This window comes from Nerophis ophidion, linkage group LG03 (genome assembly GCF_033978795.1).
Source record: "Nerophis ophidion isolate RoL-2023_Sa linkage group LG03, RoL_Noph_v1.0, whole genome shotgun sequence".
Lineage (NCBI taxonomy): Eukaryota > Metazoa > Chordata > Actinopteri > Syngnathiformes > Syngnathidae > Nerophis > Nerophis ophidion.
Window position 1 is genome coordinate 44,815,925 of NC_084613.1, and position 23,978 is coordinate 44,839,902.

General features: G+C 39.9%; 2 protein-coding genes across 2 annotated transcripts in view; one reads left to right on the forward strand and one right to left on the reverse strand.

The window, feature by feature from the left end:
- Positions 1 to 14,661, forward strand: part of coq6 (coenzyme Q6 monooxygenase) — a 42,325-nt gene extending 27,664 nt beyond the window's left edge. Inside the window, exons 4-12 of the mRNA XM_061895321.1 lie at positions 137 to 263; positions 3,437 to 3,567; positions 3,783 to 3,890; positions 10,699 to 10,761; positions 10,861 to 10,968; positions 11,557 to 11,759; positions 13,599 to 13,714; positions 13,965 to 14,131; positions 14,555 to 14,661. Coding sequence (XP_061751305.1) covers positions 137 to 263; positions 3,437 to 3,567; positions 3,783 to 3,890; positions 10,699 to 10,761; positions 10,861 to 10,968; positions 11,557 to 11,759; positions 13,599 to 13,714; positions 13,965 to 14,131; positions 14,555 to 14,584 — 1,053 coding nt within the window. The 3' untranslated portion in view covers positions 14,585 to 14,661. The remainder of the gene's footprint in view (positions 1 to 136; positions 264 to 3,436; positions 3,568 to 3,782; positions 3,891 to 10,698; positions 10,762 to 10,860; positions 10,969 to 11,556; positions 11,760 to 13,598; positions 13,715 to 13,964; positions 14,132 to 14,554) is intronic.
- Positions 14,662 to 16,411: 1,750 nt separating this feature from the next.
- entpd5a (ectonucleoside triphosphate diphosphohydrolase 5a) lies at positions 16,412 to 22,502 on the reverse strand. The gene is made up of 13 exons (XM_061895320.1): positions 21,894 to 22,502; positions 21,633 to 21,712; positions 20,850 to 20,993; positions 20,059 to 20,134; positions 19,735 to 19,770; positions 19,315 to 19,403; positions 19,163 to 19,242; positions 18,999 to 19,060; positions 18,824 to 18,925; positions 18,302 to 18,445; positions 18,168 to 18,224; positions 17,536 to 17,651; positions 16,412 to 17,452 (listed from the first exon to the last, which is right to left on the reverse strand). The coding sequence occupies exons 1-13, from the start codon at positions 22,321 to 22,323 to the stop codon at positions 17,369 to 17,371; spliced, it is 1,500 nt and encodes a 499-aa protein (XP_061751304.1). The 5' UTR covers positions 22,324 to 22,502; the 3' UTR covers positions 16,412 to 17,368.
- Between the last annotated feature and the right edge of the window lie 1,476 nt (positions 22,503 to 23,978).

A 23,978-nucleotide genomic window follows, 5' to 3' on the forward strand; every position in this document is an offset into this window, starting at 1 on the left:
TTCTACATAAATAGGTGCTGGTGACCTTTAAAGCAAAATCTGCCAAGCTCTTTGCTGTGATCATCTCTGCCCAGCTATATATAGTGACGGGGTTACTTTGAGGCAAGGCCGCCAGCATAATACATCTCTCATTTAGGTTTGGGACGCCTGCTCTGATGCCCTGATCACATTTGATAAGGACAATCTGGAGGAGGAGATGGCCTACATCGTGGAGAACGACGTGGTTGTGGCAGCACTGACTAAACAGCTGGACGGTCTGTCTGGTGAGCAAAGCATCACATAGTCGGTTGGCTCCATTTACCTCCTGGAGCCAATGCCACCACATTTTCCATCCATCAGTTGTTTTTAGTTGTATTCCCTCACTGAGACGTTTATGTTTTTCCGTCAATTTGAATCAAAACCTCATATTTTAGGAACTGTAGAGCCTGAAAGGACACGTGAAGTGGTCTAGTGACCTATTTAAAACTACCATGTGTTCCTAGTCTTGCCATCGCTCAGTCCAGGCTCTAAAGCAGGGACAGCGTACAGCGCTTTATGGCTGTTGACATTATACCAAAATGATGCAAATAAAATAAAGTTCTGCTACAAACTTGAAAGTTCTATTGGCAGATTTATAAAGGCTTACAGACCAAACAAGGGATGAGTGGTTGCAGCACATTTTTCTCTGTTCTCATTCTCCTTAATGATGTAGTACATGAAAAGTGCGCTGCCTGCCAGCTGTTTTCAATGAAATCTCCCTCTCCAATCACCGAAACCCCGTATTTAACATCCTTGTTCGGCAACCAGTAGCCAATCTGTGTACGGGTCCCACTCCAAGTCGGCATGAGCAAGCACAGCTCTGGCTGCTTTCATGTCCTGGAAGACCAGCTGCTGGTATTTTAGGAAGATGAGGAGGTTTGGTGCAATATCTTACAAGCTGACAGCATGTGCAAAGTGTGGCGTGGTTGGCATGTAGATAAACACGATTAGTCAATAGAGTGTGGCAGGCCGAAACCATAAAAAGAAGATGTGAACTATAGCAGTCATCATGTGCCAGGCAGGATGCTGTGCTGTTTTACAACTGGTGCATGCTGCCTGAGTGACGGCTGTGTTTTGGGGGCCATATTTCCAGAATGCTAATAACCAGACCCCACGGACGGACGTCTGCTTTCACTATTAGTCGAAATGGTATATTCTTGAGAACCAGCCTCCTCTACAGTAGATTGGGTCTATTTATTTTGTCAAGAGTTACAGGTGCGTATTGCTTGTCAAAGATAATCTCTATGTCAGGAATCAAGTGTTTTTAAGAATATGCAGCAAAAATGTGAGTCGCTCACGATTTTTTTGAACCCAACTCTGAGGCCACCAGTTGAATCGCCCAAATGATGAAAAAGAGAGGACCTAACGTGAAACCCTGAGGTACGCTACTAATATAACTAAAAAAGTGGAACAAATGACTACTGACTGCATCTGACATTAACAAGCTACAGTAACACCTTAGCTAAAAATAAATCACATTATGAAAATTGTGTGTAACTGCCAAAAAGGTGACGACCTTAAGGGGTGCTTTGAGGAATGCCTCAGTTATGTAAAGTACAAGTTTGGACCCCGGTGTCTTCTGGTTAAAATGTAAACGCTATGATCTGCCAATGTGTTTACAGTGGTTCAAGTTCTCTTATACAACAAAATAGGAATGTGACTTTATTAAAATGTATTATCACAGTTATTATTATCCCGGTATTTTTAAATGTGCTCAACATTTTCAAAACATATTTATACTGAAATATTTTAATCAAGTTTTGTTTAAAAAAAAACAACACATTCAAAATGATTTCCTTTGTAAGAGAAACATTACATAGGCTCCAAAATCCCCCGTGACCCCGAAACGGATAAGCGGTAGGAAATGGATGGCTGGACGGACAAACATTACTATAGATAAAAACACTGTTTCATGGACCTTAAGTAGAAATTTAATGTGCATATGAAAGCAACAAAAATATTATAAACAAAGTAATACAGCAGAAAAAATTAATAACAAAATTAAATTTAAAAAATAAAAACCAATGTAAGAACTTTTAAAGATGGCACCTGATGGCCGTAAGTCAAAACTGCACTTTTTGTAGTGTTCATGTATGAGATCTACTCTTATACATAGGGCTGCAAATTATGGTTACAGTAATAATTAAAATATTTTTTTATAAAAATTTAAATCATGATTACTGATTGTTAAGTAAAGCAGTGTTGGTGTGTAGACGTAATACCATAATGTAATTTTTAATGTCTAATAAAAAGGCTAATGATAAATGTTATCCATATATCTAAAGACGTGTATTTTGTTTGTTCATTATTAATATCAACATGTCAGTTGTTTGTCATTGTATGATGATCTTTATTTGTATTTTTACAATTTAATAGAGAGGTATTTTTTTGTATTATTTATTTGTTTTTCTAAGTTATGTATATTTATATGTGCATAACTTACAAAAACAAGAGTTTGAGCAGAAATATGTCATATAAGAATTACTTATGGATAGTAAAACATTAATAAAATGCTGTATAAGATAAATGTTTTTTAAAGTAATGCCTTTGTGACATGAAAAACTCACGTAAAGGAAAAAAAAAAGTTTTTTTGATAAAATTATAAAACTCAAAGCAGTTTGGCTGATGAAGATGAAGTCTAATAAACAAGCTTTGTTCTTCTCTCATGAGTGACTCCTCTCACACCTAATACACAATCTTTCAGTTCAATGAGATGACAAAACATTATAGCTCGTATTGATGTTATTTGAACACTGATACAGTTTGCAGTTAAATAAAGGACGAGTCAGCCTTCCAGTAAACAAACTAAAAACTTTATTAACAAGTTGTGTCAACGTTCCCGACACATCGCCTGCTGCATGTTTCCTCACGTCTTTAATTCTGTCATGGCAGCTGATGGACGCTGTATTGAGAAAATGAAAGCAACATCAAATAGTTTTCTCCTTCTCTGTATAATTTTTTTGTGGGACAAGTGCGTATGGCTCCAATATTGTCCACACCTGTCACCATCTAAAAACAGAAGAACGTAAAATGACGTTCGAGAGGAAATCTCCGGAACAAAGTCTGTGTAGTTTTTCCGCCATGATTTTCAAGTCAAACGACACTAAGATATTCACAGACATGCGCCTGAGTTCGTTTTCAGTAAGCAGTGTTGCCTAAAATTATTTAATAAATTAAGATTTTTTTTTTGGTAATGAAAAATATATACCGTTTACTGTTACATCCTTACAACAAAATCACTCTAGTGTTCTTAGGAATTTGCTGCAAAAATGTTTCTCCCAAGTTTTTAATTAAACTTGAGGACCCATATGTTGTTATTCCTGGGCCTGATTTGTCCCCGGGGCTGCCAGTTTAATAGCCTTGGTCTAAATGGAAATTAATCCTTTGACAGCACTTTTACTTTCTGGTTGTTTGTCAGATATTGTCCAAGTCAAATATGGGTCCAAAGTGGTGAAGTACACGTTGCCTATGCCGCACAAGGCAGTGAGCTCCATTCCGTGGGTACAGGTCACATTAGCCAGCGGGGAAACTCTTCAGACCAAGCTGCTTGTAAGTTTGAGCTTCCTTTTTTATAAATGATCCTGTTTGGCAACTTAGCCATGCAGTACAGGTGGACTATATTTTTTATTTTGCTAGAACATATTCTGTTGTTGTTTTATTTTATGGTAACAGACACAGGGGTTAAAGAGAGAACATTTAAAGTTTATTCAAGTTATTAATTTCCATTGGCTTTTAAAACATTTTTTTTCTTTTATATGTTTTAGATTGGCGCTGATGGACCAAACTCTATGGTGAGGCGAAAATTAAGAATACCTACGGTCAAGTGGAATTACAACCAATCTGCTGTGGTAGCTGTGCTGCATCTATCAGAGGTAAAGGATGCAGCTCTTCTTCCTCTGTTTCCATCCTTTACACTATTTTCTTCTGTTGTTGACATTGGGGTCCTCAATTTCCTGACTGTCAGGCCAACATGCTCAAAATAATTTTTCCTATTGGATGTAATTCAGTCCAAGGAGGAAACAGCCTCTCTGTCTCCGTCATAAAACCTTTATTAACTGTAAATGCATTTTTTAATATAAGAAAAACCACCATAAGGAACAAATACACAACATGAACATAAAACATTTGTTAAGGATAACAAAGGAAAATAGAAAAAGAAAAACAGTATAGTACATTTTATTTTTATTTTGTCTTTGATGGAAATTGTCTTCATAATGTCTTTTATGACGTGGGAAGTTTTCATTACCTTTTTGTTTTTAGTTGTCATCATGAGTAAACGTTGTTGCAAAGCTATATGTTTTTGAATGTCCCAGTGACGTGCGGTGAGGTTCATGGCTGGTGAGGCACTGACTTCATCACAGTCAGATTTACAACATATGAACCCTAAAGAGTATCTTATTCACCATTTAATTGGCAGCAGTTAACGGGTTATGTTTAAAAGTTCATACCAGCATTCTTTACACATACAAACTGCAGCACACAAAAAAGCACATTTAATAAAAAAAACGTTATTATGGTCTTACCTTTACTTATAAATGAAGTCCATGCGCCGCTCCTTCTGAACAAAAGCATCAATAACTTATTTATAGTAGTCTTCCTTATCTTTCTGCAGTTTTAAAAGTCTCTGTCTCGATGGAGATCACTGACTAAAGCAAACCTTTTAGCTCCGGCGTTGGTCTTCCTTTAATTATTACCTCCTGCTTCGATTGAAAGTCCAGTTTAGAAAACTTTTATTGTATATATGTAATGCTCCATGTTAAAAGTCCAGGGGAGAGGAAAAAATAAACGATCGCTACCACTGCACTTGACTTGCTAACTGTAGCTTGTTGTCACTTATTCTGCAGCCGAGTAATCGCAAGAATGATCCCTGGGATCACTAGCGCCCTCTACCACCATGAGGCGGGAGAACAGGTCCCTCACACAGTGCGTCTTCGCAGCCGTTTTATGATTGCTCGACACAAGAAATACATTACACATACAGTTGTTGACAAAATACACTGTACATTATACACCTCAGCTAACTAAACTATGGAAATGTATAATATAATTCATATAGCAATACAGTCTCACTGCACAGCAGCCAGCAGTTAGCCGAGTCATTGCGCAATCCATGGTGAGGCTCAACTGGCTGCTGACTCACCGCAAGTCTCTACTCAGTATTTGAACAGCAAATGTGAAAATTCAGCGATTTTGAATAAAAATAATCTAAAACTGGTGAAGTTAAATGGAAAAGGACTTTATAAAGTAAACTCACTGAATACATATAACAATTTACTTTTTTATTTTTATTTTTACTTTTTTTTTCTTTCCATGATGCAGGCACTGCCTCCCCTGACTGCACGTCACTGGAATGTGCATGTAAAGATCAGAGGGAGCGTATGTAGGGAGAGGAGCAAGACGCTCTGCCCTATGCAAGCTACGCAACACAAAAGTATACTTCTGCCTTTAGCTAAACCCCCATATATATATATATACATATGCAATAATAAAACATTATTTAATGACAAAGACACAATGCCAAGGTGATTTGTGTCACAAATGTGCCTCTTATACCATTTCTGTGTCACACGTGTAAAAACAACACAAAAGCTATTAAAATACTAGACAACAAATGCCGATTAAAGTTTTCTAAAAAAAATACAAGGAAAAAGCAAATAATTTGCTCGTATTTTGATGCTTGCTGACTTTAGCCAAATGTTTACAAAAATGTAGGGTAAACTCTGAATACTGTTAAAGCTCTAATTATAGCCACGGTGTTTATTTTCTGAAGCTGCTAATGATAGCAGGACATTAATTGCAGTGTTACTAAAAACTACTTATACACAACTACTTATTTTTTCGTTTCACTTGAATGATAATATGGAGTCCCTGAGAAAGTGGGAAAAAAACATGGCTCCTTCGGTCATTTAGGAAGTGCTTTGCACAACTCAGCAGCAACAGATAGTCCAGGGCCAAAAACTAATTTTGCTGGGTTATGTATTGTCCCACAAATTATTGTTGATAAGTTCTATTATTTTTTTGCGGCCAAATCATTGTAATGTACATGTAATGTAATATAATCAGCAAAATAATAATAATAATAATGCAAATGACACTTTCAAACGCAATAAACATGTATTTCTTCTTGAAATTGAAAAGTCAATAGCTTTCGGTTATCTTAAATAAGTATACAAACACAGAATAAAATAAACTCCCAATCTCTGTTAGTAAAAATTTTACTAAATATTACACATCTTGAAGTGCAGTTTTTCCCGAGTTGGAAAAACTGAGTAGTGGAATTTTTTTCGTCTTTTTTTGTTGTCATCACTTTCCAACAAATTCAGCATACTCGTTTGTCTGTTTTAATAGGCTAATCTTTTTCATTCACTTCATCTATCATTTGATTCATTGATCGACTATTTATCAGCCCAGGCCTAGCAGCCTAACTATCCAACCATCCATCCATTTCTACCGCTTATTCCCTTCGGGGTCGCGGGGGGGAGGCTTGAGCCCATCTAATGTTGTTATAATAGCTGTTGTAGTTTAAAAAAACAAAAAAATAATTATAGTGAATGTCATATATGAAAATATTTAATAAAAATACACACACACAAAACAAAATATTGGTATTACAAAAAAATGGGGGAAAAAACCCACTCCCATCTGTATATGCGTATACAGTATACAGAGACTCATAATACAGAAATGGCGTGTTTACTTGTGCTTATCATATGTATCATACATCACGTACCACATGCATGCATGCGCGTGCTGCAAATGGCTGATGTGTTTTATGGTTTTTATCTTAAGTGATAAGTGCTTTTAGTCATTTGTACTGAAAACCTGGAGCAATTAGGCTTCTACATTTTGCTGTTTTGTTGACTTTGATTGGCTTAATTCTCGAGTGCAGCGGAGTGTAACTTCCGCGTCCGAGAATCCAATACACTCGGGACCTACAATTGCATCTCAACATCCTGAATCAAATCACGCCGGACGTCCAGCTGCCTGATTTGATCCAGAGGGATTTAAATAATACGAGCAACAACTACTTTAGAGGAGTTAATAAAGGAAGCGTGGGAAAAGAGGAGGTGTCAAACTGCAAATAAAGAATCGGCAGATAACCCACCTAGCCTTGCCGTCCCTGGTTATGGGAAATGTCCAGTCCTTGCAAAATAAACTTGATGAGCTTCAAGAAAACACTCGCTTCCTCCAGGACTACAGAGATTGATGTGTTATGGCATTTACGGAGACATGGCTTACCGTGGACAACTCGGACAACCACGTGATCATAGATGGATTTGGCATTCCATTTTGCTTGGATCCTGAAGAACAAGCAACCGGGAATTCCCACGGGGGGGGGGGGGGGGGGGGGTGCATCTTATGTCAACAGGCGCTACTGCTGCGCTGTCACTGTCAGAGAAAGACTGTGCACACCTGATGTGGACTTCTGACGGTGTCGCTTTATCCATTTTATTTATCCCGTGCGTTTCCAACAATATTTTTAACTACTGGGTACATTCACCCCTAAGCAAACCCTACCACAGCCAGCAATATTATGGTGGACATTGTACAAAAACTGTAGTCTCTCTCACCTGAAGTATCTAATTTTATACTGGATGATTTTAATCATGTGTCCCTAAAGAAATCCCTGTCTGTTTTTTTATGACTATGTAACTTGTCCAACCAGACAGAACAAGTCATTAGATCTGTGTAATGGCACAGTAAAAGACTCATATAAATCCACCCCCCTGCCTCCCTCAGGTTCTGCAGATCACTGTGTGATGTTCCTCCCAACAAATAAAACGATATTAAAGAAAGAAAAAATCCAGACCAAAGATGTTAAAATATGGTTTAAGGGTTACACTGCTCGTCTGCAGGGTTGTTTTGACTGCACCATGGGAGATGTGCTCTCTGACTCATGGAAGGACAGTGATGAACTCTCGGATGTCAGCTGCTCTTATTTTTCCTTCTGCGAGAACATGATCGTCCCAACCAAGACTATTAGGATTTCTAATTGAAAGTCTAAATCAGTTAAATCCAGTCTTAAAGGCATACTGAAATGAGATTTTATTATTTAAACGGGGATAGCAAGTCCATTCTATGTGTCATACTTGATCATTTTGCGATATAACCCTATTTTTGCTGAAAGGATTTAGTAGAGAACATCCACAATAAAGTTCGCAACTTTCAGTCACGCACAGAAAAGCCCTGCCTTTACCGGAAGTCACAGACGATGACGTCACATGTTGATGGCTCCTCACATTTTTACATTGTTTTTAATGGGACCCTCCAACTAAAACAGCTATCCGTACCGAGAAAACGACAATTTCCCCATTAATTTGAGCGAGGATGAAAGATTCGTGTTTGAGGATATTGATACAAACAAGAAAAAAAAAAGAAACAAGTTAAAAAAAAACGCGATTGCATTGGAACGAATTCAAATGTTTTTAGACACATTTACTAGGATCATTCTGGGAAATCCCTTATATTTCTATTGTGTTGCTAGTGTTTTAGTGAGTTTAACAGTACCTGATGGTCGGAGTTGTGTGTCCATGGGTGTCTCGACGCCAATGTCTCAGGGAAGTCGACGGCAGCTTTATGGACGGGGCAAGCTCAGCTAACTTCTGGTAAGAAGCGACTTTTTACCACAATTTTCTCACCGAAACCTGCTAGTTGACATTCGGTCGGGATCCATGTTCGCTTGACCGCTGTGATCCAGAGTAAAGCTTCACCTCCGGGAATTTTAAACGAGGAATCACCATGTGTTTGTGTGGCGAAAGGCTAAAGCTTCCCAACTCCATCTTTCTACTTTGACTTCTCCAATATTAATTGAACAAATTACAAAAGATTCAGCAACACAGATCTCCAAAATACTGTGTAGTTATGCGGTTAAAGCAGACGACTTTTAGCTGTGTGTGTGTGCAGCGCTCATATTTCCTAACAGCCCGTGACGTCACGCGTACACGCCATCATTACGCGACGTTTTCAAGAATAAACTCCGGGGAAATTTAAAATTGCACTTTAGTAAACTAAAAAGGCCGTATTGGCATGTGTTGCAGTGTTAATATTTAATCATTGATATATAAACTATCAGACTGGGTAGTAGTGGGTTTCAGTAGGCCTTTAAGGGGAAGAGAGTAGCAATTAGTCAAGGAGAAGCATCTTATGTGGAGGCAGCAAAAAAGGAACTGAAAGTTGAAATATTAAAGGCTAAACAAAATTATAAAACAAAAATTGAGAATAAATTGGTGGCAGGAAACCTTACTTCAGCTTGGTCGGGTATGAAAACTATTACAGCCATTCATTAAAGTCAGAGTAAAAGCAACTTTACAATAGAGGGCTACAGATCTAACATTGATTTGGCTAATGCTCGTCATACAATTTATCTGAGATTTTACTAACAGCAAGATTTTATGACAAAATTGAGGATTTGAGACTAAATCTAGAGGATGATCACCACTTCATTGTAGAGTAAGGTCATGTAGAAAGGTGTTTACTTTCACTGAAGACTAACAAGTGCCCTGGCCCTGAGAGAATCAGTGGTATTTTACTTAAGTCACGCACAAAGTAAGTATCCATCCATCCATTTTCTACCGCTTGTCCCTTTTGGGGTCGCGGAGGAAGCTGGAGCCTATTTTAGCGGCTTTCGAGCAGTAGCATTTTCTTATATCTTTAATCTGTCTGTAAGCTTACAGTGTGTTCCAAGTGTGAGGAAACATGCTACGATTATCCCTGTCCCTAAAAGCAGCAGATCGACTGCCTTGAATGACTTAAGGCCAGTTGCTTTTACTTATCTTGTGATGAAATGTTTTGAAAGAATTGTAAAATTTTATTTTACAACAGAAATCGACCCTATGCAGTTTGACTATAGGGCACACAGAGGAGTGGAGGATGCTTCTACCACGCTTCTTAACATTTTATTTAAACATCTATAGGGAAATAAAACCGACGCCAGACTTTTATTTGTTGATTTTACATCTGCTTTTAACACTATCAACCTCATATCCTAGCTGAAAGGCTGATCAAGGTTATTAAAATTTGTTTTAATCTCACTGAGTTCATAGAGTACACTTGAGTTCAGTTAGATTTCAGTCTCCTCCTAATAACCCCTCTAGTTCTTGTGACCAATAAGTCTATACATTTCATCATTAAATCTGAATTCTCTGGTGGATAATACACATTTAAAAAGGAAACCTGTACAGACTCAATTCTCCCAATCACTAAAACGTATTGATCTTCTTTATCAGCACACCATTTTTCCTTTACAAAACCAACATGGGATTTTATAACTATTGCTAGCCCTCTCTTACATGTTTTTAATGACTTATAGAATACTTGACATTTTGTTTCATGACACTTCTAATATGGCTGCTACTATCTTTTGGACATATGAGGTTGCCTATAGCCACATTTTTGATTACAATTGCTTTTTGACCTTGCATGTGCTGATTTTTAAGTACTTTTCATGGAGTGATTAATTGAATAAATGCGTTCATTGGAACAATTAGGGTTGATATGACCTCAAGGATGCTGGACTTGACAGTTTCACTGAAGTTAATGTCTAGTGTTTTTCAATGCCAAAGGCTTTTTGGAAATTTGAATACAGTATTTCCATTGTATGTATGTGACTGTAAAGGTGTATAAAACTCATGATAATTTAGTTCAGTGATTCATAGAATGTACCTGTATGTGTTCCGACAGCCCACAGAGAACAATGTGGCATGGCAAAGGTTCCTCCCCACAGGACCTATCGCAATGTTACCGGTAAAGTATCCACCTATTTGACTGTGCAAATGTTTTTTTTAATTATATCTGTTACACGAGTTTAATAACTTCCAGGTGTGTATTATCTTTCCCCGTCAGCTGTCAGACACAAAGAGTTCTCTGGTTTGGTCAACCAGTCATTATCTTGCTGAGGAGCTTCTGGAGCTGGATGAGGAGTGTTTTGTTGACGCCATTAACTCCGCCTTTGTGAGTGACAATTAAAGTGTGTCATTGTTTTGCTGCGTATTTGTGCGCCATGTTGTGCGTGCATGCATTGTTTTTTCTCCTATTGTCCCTCCCATGTCCAGCTGTGTTTCTGAGATGCAAGAAAACATATTGCTTTGCCTAGACTTCAAACAATTGTAATATTCCTCTGAAAAAGTGATACACCTAAATCCTTTTCTTGCGTTTAGAGGGAGTCCTTTTTCCCAAGCTGGCTATTTTTACTGCCTTCTGATGGATGGGGTCACCACGGTTGAGTCACGTTTGGTTTCAGGCCTGGTTTGGTAATTAAACGTGTGGTCTCCCAGTGTTGACCATTACTGCATGCAATGTTTTTCAAACAGAGTTAATTCAACTGCATAGCCTGGCCAGCATCTTCTTTTAATTAGCCCTACTCCCCGGCCCTTTCCATGCCCTTTATTTAGTTAGGGAGGGGGAGAAAAAAGGTCCCTCGTCTGGGTTTCAACCTATGTCAGTTTATTTGTTTGTCCCCTCTCAGCGATAACTTCTGTTTTTTCTCTCAAACATTCTTCTTAACTTTTCTGCACAATCTTTTTCACGCTGCACGCACAGTGGAGTAACGAGAACCAATCGGAGCTGGTCGAGACTGCAGGGTCACTGTTCCGCAGCGCCCTCTCTGCCATCATGCCGTCTTCAGGCTCACCTCGCCAACTACCCCCGAGTGTGGCGGGCATTGGCCCCAAATCCCGTGTCATGTTCCCCCTCAGCATGGGCCATGCATCGGAGTACGTTAGGCACAGAGTGGCACTCATTGGGTAAGATAATAAGTAAATAGTGTGTATCAAGTATAATAATAAGTCAATACAAGGAAACCTCAAAAGAGGACACAAAAAAACAACCACTCTTGTGTTTTTCAGCATATAAGACTCCACCACAGCATATGCCAGAACTTATTAATACCTTTTATCCATCCTAAAAGGTTCAGCGCGGACTGAATTGTACGAAATCTGAAAAATGTTATGTCATAAGAAATGCGGCAGTATCTCAACTTACAACCTTAACTCAAAACAGTTGTATCTCAAATCAATATATCCTATTAAATTTAATTGAAAATAATTTGACACTAAAACATGTAAGTTACATGTTTTAGAGTTTGTTTTTCGTTGTAAAAGGCATGTTACATGGTGTAACCTGCCTTTTACAATGAAAAACAAACTTTTAATTTAGAAATATTGTATAAAAACAAAATATAATGTACTACAAACAACTACAGTAGTTTTATTAAGTAATGGAATAATAATGTAGAGCATTTACTTTGGAGTGTGGACTACTACGGTGTCACCTTCCAGCTGCTTCTCAATGTTTTCGGCGCTAAATGTCTGCCATTTAGATTTTATTTTAACATTCTTGGCTGGAATTAGACTTATTCTGCTCCAGTGTGGTGCCGACTAGCAGTGATGCGCTCGAACTAGTGGCGTGGATGCTTGTAACTCGAATGTCTTGCTTTTTGCAACTTCAAGTATAACAATTGGCCGAGAGATAAAACACTTATGTTTGGGCACTCTTAAGTTAAAGCACCACTGTAATGTGAATCTTAATTTATTTGTTTAAACACTCATAAATTGTAACAAAAATCACATTTACAGACAATAATTATGGTTTTACATGCAGAAAACAATGCAAAACAAAAATTAATGAACATTTAACTTTTTGTTGGCAAGGAGCGGGGAGAGAAAAGCACACGAACGCCACTTTCATACTTTGATACAATTTTTCCCTTGAGTTCTATAGTGTTTCTCACCTTTGTCAAATGCTGACATTTTAGTTAAATCCAAGAACGCACGACTGTGTGTTTGCGCAACTTTGTTTATGCTAACTGATGTAAAAAAACACTTGCGTTAGACACGTCACCACTTTTTCCGGTCCGATTGTGGTTTAGTCTGCTTTATAAGTAGTTTATACAACAAAAAAAACGTAATTCATTAACATGTGGAATTCTTTGATTGGGAACTTGATTCTACGGAATGATACGTGGTTAGACGGACTACTTTGTTGATCACTACGTTGAGCCGCACAATAACTGAGACAACATACAAAATACAGGGCAAACTTTAGCTGAACATTTTCATCGAAGCCTGAATCATTCAAAAAGTGGGCAATATGAAAGCTGAGGTTACACTTTGTTTGTTTTTCTCTTTTTGATTCTTTTCAAACATTTATTTAAAATGTTGGACTGCCATCATGCATGACATCACAGCAGACTTTAGCATACCTCACAAGAACTTTAAGAACCTTACTTGATACAACACATATTTTGCTTTTTTGGCTGTATTCCAAAAGGACTGGAAAAATAGAATGTAGTTTTGAAGTTGTAAGACTTGTGTTAGTGCTTGTTGTCACGGGGCCATTCTCAACACTGGTCGTTCATACGTTTATATGTCAAATAATTTAATGTTGTGTTGATGAGAGTCTTCTACGTCAAAATACCAATGAATCTATAACAAGGTCAGTGTCAAAGAAATTGTTGTCAAAGGTCCAAAAACAAATAATGTCCGAGGTTAGAGGTTCCGCTCCACTTTTATTTGGATGGACATAAAATAGTCCTTTGTGCATGCGGTGTGTTTGTAGAGACAAGCATATGTTTTTCTTTCCAGGGACGCTGCCCATCGTGTCCATCCTCTGGCCGGTCAGGGAGCCAATCTGGGTTTGGGGGATGTGGCTTGCCTCACACAGCTCCTGAGCCAGGCAGCCTTTAACGGGAAGGACCTGGGTGAGTGAGAGCTCCAAACGGACACCAGCACTGCAACCAAAGCTGCGTGGTTTCCCTTAAACTCTTTTCCAAAGGCCCATCTCACGTGTGCACTGTGGAATTATAAAAAGCATTTGTTTGATGTTTTTCCCTGTTCACTTTGCCAACAATTACATGCACATTGCTTTTCCTGGGATATTGTTTTTCCTCCTGTTTTGACTCAATGCCATGTTGTGACTCGTTGACTAATCCCCAGTTATTTGTCATGCAGGAGCAATACAGCACCTGTTAGAGTATGAAACAGAGCGCCAGCGGCACAACCTGCCCATGATGGCCGCCATCGACCTCATGAAACGACTTTATTCTACCGACGCCGCACCTGTGGTTCTCCTCCGCACCCTCGGCCTGCAGGCGACCAACGTGCTTCCCTCACTAAAAGTAAGCCGTCCTCCGCCTCGCTCAAACTGTCCACCACTGATGATGCCAATTACCAACCTGTCGAATCTAAGCTGCGACTCAACCCTCTTTTAGTTATTACACGTAGCTTTAACTCAGCAGCGCCTATAATTTCCAACGCTCTGAACTTACTACTATGGCATCTAAGTTTAGCCTCAAATTTAGTGTTACCAAAAGGTTGGGTGGGGTGCAACGCTGGCACGAGGGCAGCGGACGGTGGTGGCGGCTTGTGTTTTCACACCCCTTTTATTACCGACCGCTCATGTGAAATGGCTTTATTCACTACTAAGTGATTCAGACCAACACTGTAACTTGTTTTAACGGAAGCACTCCTAAATGGGATGTTGGTTCCACGTTAGCCCACGTAGGTCTCCGAGTAACTTCTCTCCTATTTTGCTTCTGCAGGAACAGATCACAGCGTTTGCAAGCAAGTGAGGCCAAGCACATCATCTCCAATGTTTCTAAAAGGAAATAAAAGTACATTTAATAAAGATTTATTTTGCCCCTTGGAAGTAGTGAAGAGTATCCTTTGAATGAATGATCGGCATCCCTCCAACGAAAATCTGTGCAGCCGAAATCAATACTGTTTTTACAGATCACGGTGGCCTAACTCCTCACTCACGCTGCATGTTGGTGTTTCCTCAAATCTGTCAGCAGTGCGTAAATCTCGTGTCGAATGCACCGCAACGTCTGTCAAGAGCTCATCCTACGTAAATACACAAATATACCATTTGAATGTCCATGTACAATCCATAGGCTGCTCTTTGTTCTCCGTGAACCACACTTTTCATCAGGAACACCTCAATCTTAAAATGCAAGAAATGCAGTAGGAGATGTATGTATTGTTAAATAGTGATATGGATGTTTGTACATGGAGTATATAGAGTAAATAGTCATAAAGTAGATACTTACATAGGTGCCGTCTGAAATTCAACATTTTTTTTATTTATATATGCAATAAAATAAATATATATAGCTAGAATTCACTGAAAGTCAGGTATTTCATATATATATATATATGTGAAATACTCGAGTTGGTAAATTGTAGCTGTAAATATACTCCTCCCCTCTTAACCACGCCCCCGCCCCACCCCCACCTCCCGAAATCGGAGGTCTCAAGGTTGGCAAGTTACTTACAACTTTTTTAATCATAGATATTGTGTACAAACAATATAACAGCTGCTCTTCAGTCAAACACCCTATTATCGGCTTTTCCATATTTTCATGGATACGTTTTTGCAGTTTGGATAATATTTTAGCATTTTTAGCCATACTTATTCTGCTTCAATATAGTGCCAACTAGCAGTGATGCGCTCGAATTGCTTTGCCAATTTGATTATTTATTTTTTTAATTCAATGGCTATCATTCACCTGCTGCCTTCCCAGCTCGGGGATGCTTGGAACTCAAGTGTTTGCTTGTAACTTAAAGCACAACTTTTCAAAAGACAGCTCTTACCTCAAAACACTTAAATTGGGACACTCTTCAGTTAAGTACCACTTTATATACAGTACATAATCATGAAAAAGTATTCACGCCGCTTGAACTTTTCTACATTTTGTGATGTTACGACCACACATCTAAATATATTCTATTGGAGTACATGACCAACACTAAATGGCACACAATTATTAAGTGAAAGTAAAATTATACTTTAGAAAAAAAAAAAAAAGTTAAATGAATTCAGCTCCTCTGAGTCAATCCTTTATGGACGGCCTTTCGCTGCAGCTACAGACTAGTCTTTTCAGCTTTGTCTATACCAGTTTTACTAATACTTAGATTAGATGCAAAGCATTTTTGAACACCCGTTTTTGGATGTTGCCACAGATTATCTATTGGATTTAGGTCTGGATTTAGACTGGGCTGTTTTAACACACAAATATGTTGGGTTTTAACCATTCTGTTGTAGCTCTGTCTTGATGTTTAGGGTCGTCGTTGAGATGGAGATCTAGTTTTTTCAGGACCCTTATTCTCCCTTGTCCAAATCAGTGGCCTAGCTGAGTTTCAGATCATCTTCTAATCAGTAAAACATGATATTCACTCACTAAAGGCAATAATGAAGACCCACAAACAAGTTGAGATGTCAAGTACCTATGGGATGGAAACTCAACATTTGATCATGTCTATGGGCTCCATACACCAGGCAGTCTTTGATAGCAAAGTTGTAATATGATTGCCAAATATTTTCATAAAAGGTTTTAATTTACATTTTATGGTGTTGTTTTTACTGTTTTGCATCAATAAATGATACCTGAATCATTCAATGAAATTTTACTTGTTTTTATTCACAACAGAAAAAAACCCAAATACATATTCACACAGTTGGATGGTTTAGCAAAACAAGCTTTTCACTGAAAATATTAAATATTTTTTGCAGATTCAAAGCACTTCCTGGCCACTGAAAGTGTTAGCGAGTGACAAATAAGATTAAAAGTAGTTTAAAAAAAATACATTAGACACATTTGCAGGTATTTAAATATTTGTACAGTTCACAAGAAAAGTAGCAGAAATCAAAGAGACAAATGTTAGTACATATGTTCTACTATTGTGTTAAATTATGTTAATTAAACATGCTGAAAGGTTGCTCAGATCCTAGGGCCGAATTGACTGTTTTGCACCACAAAACAATAAGGATTGAACTAAAATAAAAAATAAAATAAAATTCAATCTACAGCTCCACCACTGTGAGAGAAATCTTTAACGTCCTGAATTGTGATGAACAGCTGCAACGTCTACAATTAAAGTGTTTGCGTGCAAAGTTGAAGGACAGACGCTGTGTGCTTGTCAGCTTCTTGGACATTTTTGAGAAATGGTTAGCGTCAAGAATTGTAAGGAAGGATTTACAAAGATCTCCAAGACACGGTTTTGTATGGTGCGGCCCACAAGCAGACCACTGTGACTACAAACTAAGCCGACATGCTCAACGGACAGGTGAGGACACATCTGAAAACAACTAATTAGGAAGCAAAAACGTTTTACAAAAATAAAATCAGCCCAGCAGCCACGGGCTCAACATACAGTAGAAATAGCTGGCCTTATAAAAATAAAAAATATAGTGATTTATTTGTTTAACAGTTCTGGTAGGGTTTGCCAGGCTCTGACGACGAATAGAGGACTGGGGAGCGGGTGTGTCTGGACTGTTTGTGAGGGTGGGTGGAGGGAAGCCTCGCAGTGACAAAAGTGTCCCTCTCAGTGCCGGCTGCAATGACGTCGAGCTGCCCTTAGTGGATGTTGAGGTTCCTGAAGTAGTCAAAAGTGGCGCCCAGGGCCCAACTTGTCTCCACGTTGTTCACTTTTTTGGCCAGCTGTAGACACAAAAAGTAAGAACATCCTTGGAAATGTTGCTCTTTTTTGGTTGCATCGTTTGGACCGCAGCCATGTGACGCACCTGCAGCACTGTGCTTTCCTTGAAGCCAAAGCCCTCCTTGAGCAGACACGTGATGTATGTCATGTCCATACACAGGAAGGGGTTGATGGCACGGTATTTGGTCATTTTGTTGCACACTGCGAACACATAACACAGCCGGGTCAGATGTCGGAGCTGATCCCAGGTCAATTCTGGACACATGTATACAAACAAGCATTCGCACTCACATTCACACTCGTAGACTAAATGATGACCCCCGTGTTTGCCGTCATAATAAACACAAAAGTGCGAGTTGAAAAGCTAAGTTCGACGCAAGGCTGAGAGTGGGCAGCGTTTGTGTGTGGTCGTCAGGTGCCTTCCTGCCGAGGCCCACGCAGACACGCTCACCCCAGCGTGATCCACACCACGAGTGAGCGTGTGACACAAACAGCCTTTTACTTAACACACTCGCTCTGTGCTGCTTGCACATACATCACATCCTGCAGGAATGTTTTAAATTGTTTTACCCTATAATGAAGCACAAAACTGTCTTATTTTAGCGAATTATTGATTTGATTTTGCAGCAAAAAATTCAGCCTGCCAGGAAGCGCTGTGCAAAGCGTCACCTTTAGGAGATTAAGCGACATATGTTCATATTTGTCATACGCTCTTACCTTCTTTGGCCCTCTTCTTAAAATCCCTGACCTCAATAGAACCACCTCGGCTGCCATCTGTGAGGCCAAACCAACCGTGCATTATCAACAACAAAACAATAATAATTAATCTAATGGAAGGTGCGCCGACTAACCAATAAGGCCGGACTCCACAGCTCTGTCGAAGTAGTAGGAGAAAGCATAGAAGACGCTGCTGCCTTTCACCTCCAAAGGCTGGTGCACTTTCCCATTGATGACCTTCATCACTTCGTAGTAGCACAGCTTGTAGCCTGCATAGCCTGTAGACAGCACGTGCTCATGTCAACAATGGAGGAACAGAAGGAATGTGACAGCCTGAGTTCATTCAGGTTTATCAACAGGCACAAAGTTGGGGCTCCACCACAACATGATGAGAAGCCCCAAAGTGTCACGCAGCCTCAATTGTGTTGCTATGACCAAGTGCGGCCATGAGCCTTGCCATGACGGGCTTTCTATTTTTACCACGTAATTGTGAGCGGTGCAGATGAAGCCACTCGTTACGCTCACACGCACAAGAACGTCTCAACTGCGGGACAAGCCCCAGCATCTTTGTGACTGGTATGTGAGTGACTGCTTTATTTCTTTAGGTACTGGACTCATGTGGGAGGCGACGCAAATAAAAAATGTGGAAAACTCACCGTCTGGAACGCCGCTGACTTTGTAAGTGGTTCCACCAAAAGTCACATCTTCTCTGAACTTTTTCGGCAAGCAGGAGCTGGTGAAAATCTTATAATCAAGACCTAAAAGAAACACAATGTGTGTTAAAATGGCCAACATTGTGATATTTCGAATAAAGGGTTGTTCATGAACTACCATCAGCTCCCAGCGCTCCAAGGGTTGCCAGCCGAGCCGCATACAATCCATTGCCAAGGTAGCTGTGTGAGCACGGGGAGATTTGCAAAAACTGAATTTAATACACAGTCCCAGTCATACGTTTGGATGAATGCAAGTCAATTAAAAATTGTGGTATAAAGTACCTGTGTGTGTAGAGCTGATATGTGCTATTGAACAGGTTGAAATTGGCAATGTAGCTATTGGGAGCAGACTGAATAGTTTTCTGTTGGACAAACAGCACATTTTAGAGATGCATTTCCTTAGATAATATTATTGTTTAGAGATGATTTTTCACCTTAGACTTGGGAAGAAAGGTGATCTGTGTGGATCCTCCGCCCAAGTCCAGGATGCCCACTGTCCTTCTTGTGTTGGAATACAAGTGGCCTACAACACATGTATGAAAACAATAAGGTGCTATTATCAAAGTATCGACAAACCATGTCTAACTTTCTGTACCCACCACAACTTCTTAGGTTCAAACATAAAAATCCCTTGTCTAAGAGGTTAAAGTTGTTTATGAACATAAATCAAATGCTGCCTCAGCTGTGCGGTGTGTGGGGGGCGGGGGGGGGGGGGTCTTGTTTTTGCAAAGCTGGCGACCTCATACAGCAGACAAGCGTCTTGCGCTGCCCCAGCCTGGTGTGTACACTGGAGGCTTAGATATGAGTCATGTGACCACTCACACCAACATAGCAAAACACAAGCAATGTCTTACCTGTAAGGAAGTTCACCGTGACCCAGGCCAGGACTCCTGGAACAACACAAGGGTGCAAATATCGGAATTAGTTGTGATTACAACACTGCGACATTTAGCAGTACAGTGAATAAACAAAGATGTTGGCTGACAAAGCACAATGAGATCATATCATTGTGTATTTCATATTGTGTTCTGCATGGAAAATTAGAACAGTTGTCAATATAAATTACTTTTGTGTTCATGTTTTATGAGTGTCTGGAACGGATCCATACATTTGTTTTATTGTATACCGGTAAATTGTTTTGCTTTTCGGTACCACTGTGCGTAGAAGTAGTAACATACCTTCGTTAGTTCCATTCATGATGGTGACACTGTTGTGTGGCACGAAGAAGGGCGACTCTTGAAAAACATTTTTCACCTGCAATAAAAAGAACATGTGTTCATCATTTTGATTTAGTCGTGTCTGCAACACTGACAGGCTTTTAAGAAGCGCCACATAAGTCAGCTGCAGCACAAGTAGATTTTATACAATGACAAATATGGTTACTCCACACAACACCACAACAGCTGTTTTTTGCAACATCACAGCCGCCAAATGGGCAGAGTTGCTCCTTTTTCCTTTTTCCCAACGACACTTGTAAGCACCTTCTGATTTTTCATCCTGCTCCCCTGCGGGGTGGTACAGTGTTTGTGTTAGGGTGTCTGAGGGTAGCAGGAGGGGTATACCTATAGACTATAGGCCAGATGTTCTTAACCTGGGTTCGATCAAACCCTAGGGGTTCGGTGGCGCCTCCGCCGCTGAGGTCAAGACACACCCAACTCATCGTGCAAATAAAAACTTCTCCCTATGTATACCACCAAACAATTTTCCCTCTAATTTTCCATCTGACTTGCAGATGTGTAAATTGTTGTGAGTTCATGCACCGTGTTTGTGTTGTTCTTTAAACGAGGTGATGTTCATGTACGGTTCATTGTGTGCACCAATAAAAAAAAAAAAAAACATAACTTTGTCTTGAATATGGTGAAAAAAAAACATTTTATTTTTCACTAAAGAAGGGTTTGGTGAAGGCACATATGAAACTGGTAAGGTTCGGTACCTCCAACAAGGTTAAGAACCACTGCTATAGACTCACCTCTTTCAGAAGAGCGTTGGCCTTGTCCTCAGGCAGAAGGCGCAGGCCCGCCGTGGCCTTCAGGACCACCGGGGTTTTCGTCCACTCTTCCTCTGGGATGGTCTTTTTGGCTATCTTCAGCAGCTGAAGCACTGTGTTGCCGCCCTGAGGAGGAAATGGATGGTCATTATAGTCACGTATGTCCAGAACAGAGATACTGTATTTACCTAGGTGGTTTGGTAAATACAGCACTTTTTTGTGTAACTGTCTGCAACTCAAAGAAAATCCCAAAAGGTTTGATGATAAACACTTAAACACATTTCCTGAGAGCCAATATCTGTCTTTACACAAAGATAATATGTCTACTTTTCATTGACAATATAACAATACATGTGCTATCGTGCAGATCTGAAGTGGTGTTCTTAATATTTTGGTGGCATTCTTTAGCATCATGAGTTGCCAACACAGCTTTACACCGCAATGATTAAAGTTGTTAAAAATGAATTGTGTTTGTAAAGAAAGAAGTATATGTCAGGATTGGAGGGAGAAAGTGTCCCTAATTAAATGGACAGTGAATGGCGCTCATTTGAAAAAAAATAAAATAAAACTAAATAAAAATAACAGCAACAACTGCAAAGAAAAAGAAGTGAAACAATGCATAATATAAAGAGCTCTTTACTGTAATATACAGTAATTAATATTTACATTTGTATGGGATTTAATACTGTACATACAAATAGACACTGTATGATAATTAAAGGTGAAGAACACAAGAAATTGTGCAAAAAGAATACACATACATACCTCCTCGGGGTTGTCTTTATAAGCAGAAAGTCCAGGTTTGACAGCATGGTACATTTCATTTTCCAGGACTGGCAGCTCAACTACAAGAAAAATGAATGAAATGACCATGACAGAAACAAAAATATTGATTTATTAGAAGTATAACATGATGACTTTCACAGTACATCCACCACATGGTGCGTTTCAATTAGTCGACCGCAGATATGTTTAGCAGTGCGGGCATTGACGTATAGGACAGACGGGGTGTGCTGGAAGTATTACCTGGATCTTTCTGGATGAATTTATAGATGTGGATCCGGGTGCCGGTGCTGCCTGCATCGAACATGACGCCGTAGAAGACCCGGCTCATGTTGACTGGAGAGGGGGCTTCCGGTGGCGACCTATGGTAAGTGTCGGGCGCGGGATGCACGACTTCTGGCGCCGGGTGGAAAGCCTCCGGTAGATTCTGGATGGTCTCAGGTGAACGCTGGGTGAGTGCGGTGATGACGGGGTGACGCGGCACGCCGGGATGCGGCGCTGTGGGCACCCGGTTGTCGACCTCCGGGAGATGATTTTCTGAGTTGGCGGCCGGCTCCCGGAAGCGGATAAAGTGAGGGAAGTAGCGGTGGGGCCGGTAGTAGGTGGCCTCGGTTAGGAGGCTGCCCGACAGGAGCCCCAAGAAGAGCGCGAGAAGATGGCTCGGTGCGGCCATAGCGAGGAGATGAGGAGAAGTGGGGGATGCTGCACAAATAAGTGCGCCTTGAGCAGAGTGGATGCACACTTAGAACTGTCCTCTCGCGTCTTTACACTATATAAAGACATATGGGCTTGGCGAGGGGCCACACCGACACCAGCCATCCTCCAATCCTGCAGCGGTCCATCCCCGCTCCATCCACAGTCCCCCCTCTTGGAAGCTGAGCTGGAGACTACCTGCCTCCCTTGCTTTTTTTCTCCTTGAGGAGGAGGAGGAGGTTATTTCTGACTGTGTTTTCACTCCTCATCTTTACTGGATGTGCAGGTCACCCTTCTAGGAAAGGAGAGAGGGGGGCATCAGTCCAGATGAATGGGAACAACTTTCAGAGATGTGGAAATATGGTTGTGGTTAGACAAAAAAAAAAGTAATCAGAAAGTTGCCTAACAAGTTTCTTAACCCCAAATGCATCCTGACAAGTGCACACAATTGGCATCGGACGTCGCTCTGGGGGTAGTTTTTGTTTTTTTTTAGCAATTTTGCTTCTAAAGACAACATAATGTTAGGATGCCGTTTTAAAGGCCTACTGAAATGATATTTTCTTATTTAAACGGGGATAGAAAGTCCATTCTATGTGTCTTACTTGATAATTTCGCGATATTGCCATATTTTTTCTGAAAGGATTTAGTAGAAAACATCCACGATAAAGTTTGCAACTTTCGGTGTTAAGAGAGATGCCCTGCCTCTACCGGAAGTCGCAGACGATGACGTCACACGTGTGTGGGCTCCTCACATGTTCACAATATTTTTAATGGGAGCCTCCAACAAAAAGTGCTACTCGGACCGAGAAAACGACAGTTTCCCCATTAATTTGAGCGAGGATGGAAGATTTGTGTTCGAGGATATTGATAGCGATGGACTAGGAAAAAAAATTATTGAAAAAAAAAAAGTAAAAAAAAAAAAACGCGATTGCATTGGGACGGATTCCAATGTTTTCAGACACATTTACTAGGATAACTCTGGGAAATCTTTATATTGTGTCACTACTGTTTTATTGAGTTAAAAAGTACCTGATAGTCGGAAGAGTGTCTCCACGGGTATCTTGACGCGCAGTGTCTCAGGGGAGTCGACGGCAGCTATGGACGGCACAAGCTCAGCTTTTCTCCGGTAAGAACTGACTTTTTAACCACAATTTTCTCACCGCAACCTGCTGGTTGACATTTGGTAGGGATCCATGTTGGCTTGACCGCGCTCTGATCCATAGGAAAGTTTCACCTTCCCAACTCCATCCTTCTACCTTGACTTCTCCAATATTAATTGAACAAATTGCAAAAGATTCAGCAACACAGATCTCCAAAATACTAAGTAATTATGCCGTTAAAGCAGACGACTTTTAGCTCTGTGTGTGTGCAGCGCTCATATTTCCTTAAAACCCGTGACATCTTGCGTACACGTCATCATTACACGACGTTTTCAACAAGAAACTCTCGGGAAATTTAAAATTGTAATTTAGTAAACTAAAAAGGCCGTACTGGCATGTGTTGCAATGTTAATATTTCATCATTGATATATAAACTATCAGACTACGTGGTGGGTAGTAGTGGGTTTCAGTAGGCCTTTAAGTGTGTTCATATTTCTTTGGGACAATATGGGGAATACATCTTTTTTTTTTCTTT

Bases quoted from the DNA above. Each gene is read 5' to 3' on its own strand.
- entpd5a (XM_061895320.1), bottom strand. From the start codon at position 22,323: ATGGCCGCACCGAGCCATCTTCTCGCGCTCTTCTTGGGGCTCCTGTCG. The intron at 20,994-21,632 runs GTATGTATGTGT...TTTCCTCCTCAG, and splicing joins ATAAAGACAACCCCGAGGAG to GGCGGCAACACAGTGCTTCA. The intron at 17,652-18,167 runs GTAAGAGCGTAT...ATGTGTTCGCAG, and splicing joins TAAGAAGAGGGCCAAAGAAG to TGTGCAACAAAATGACCAAA.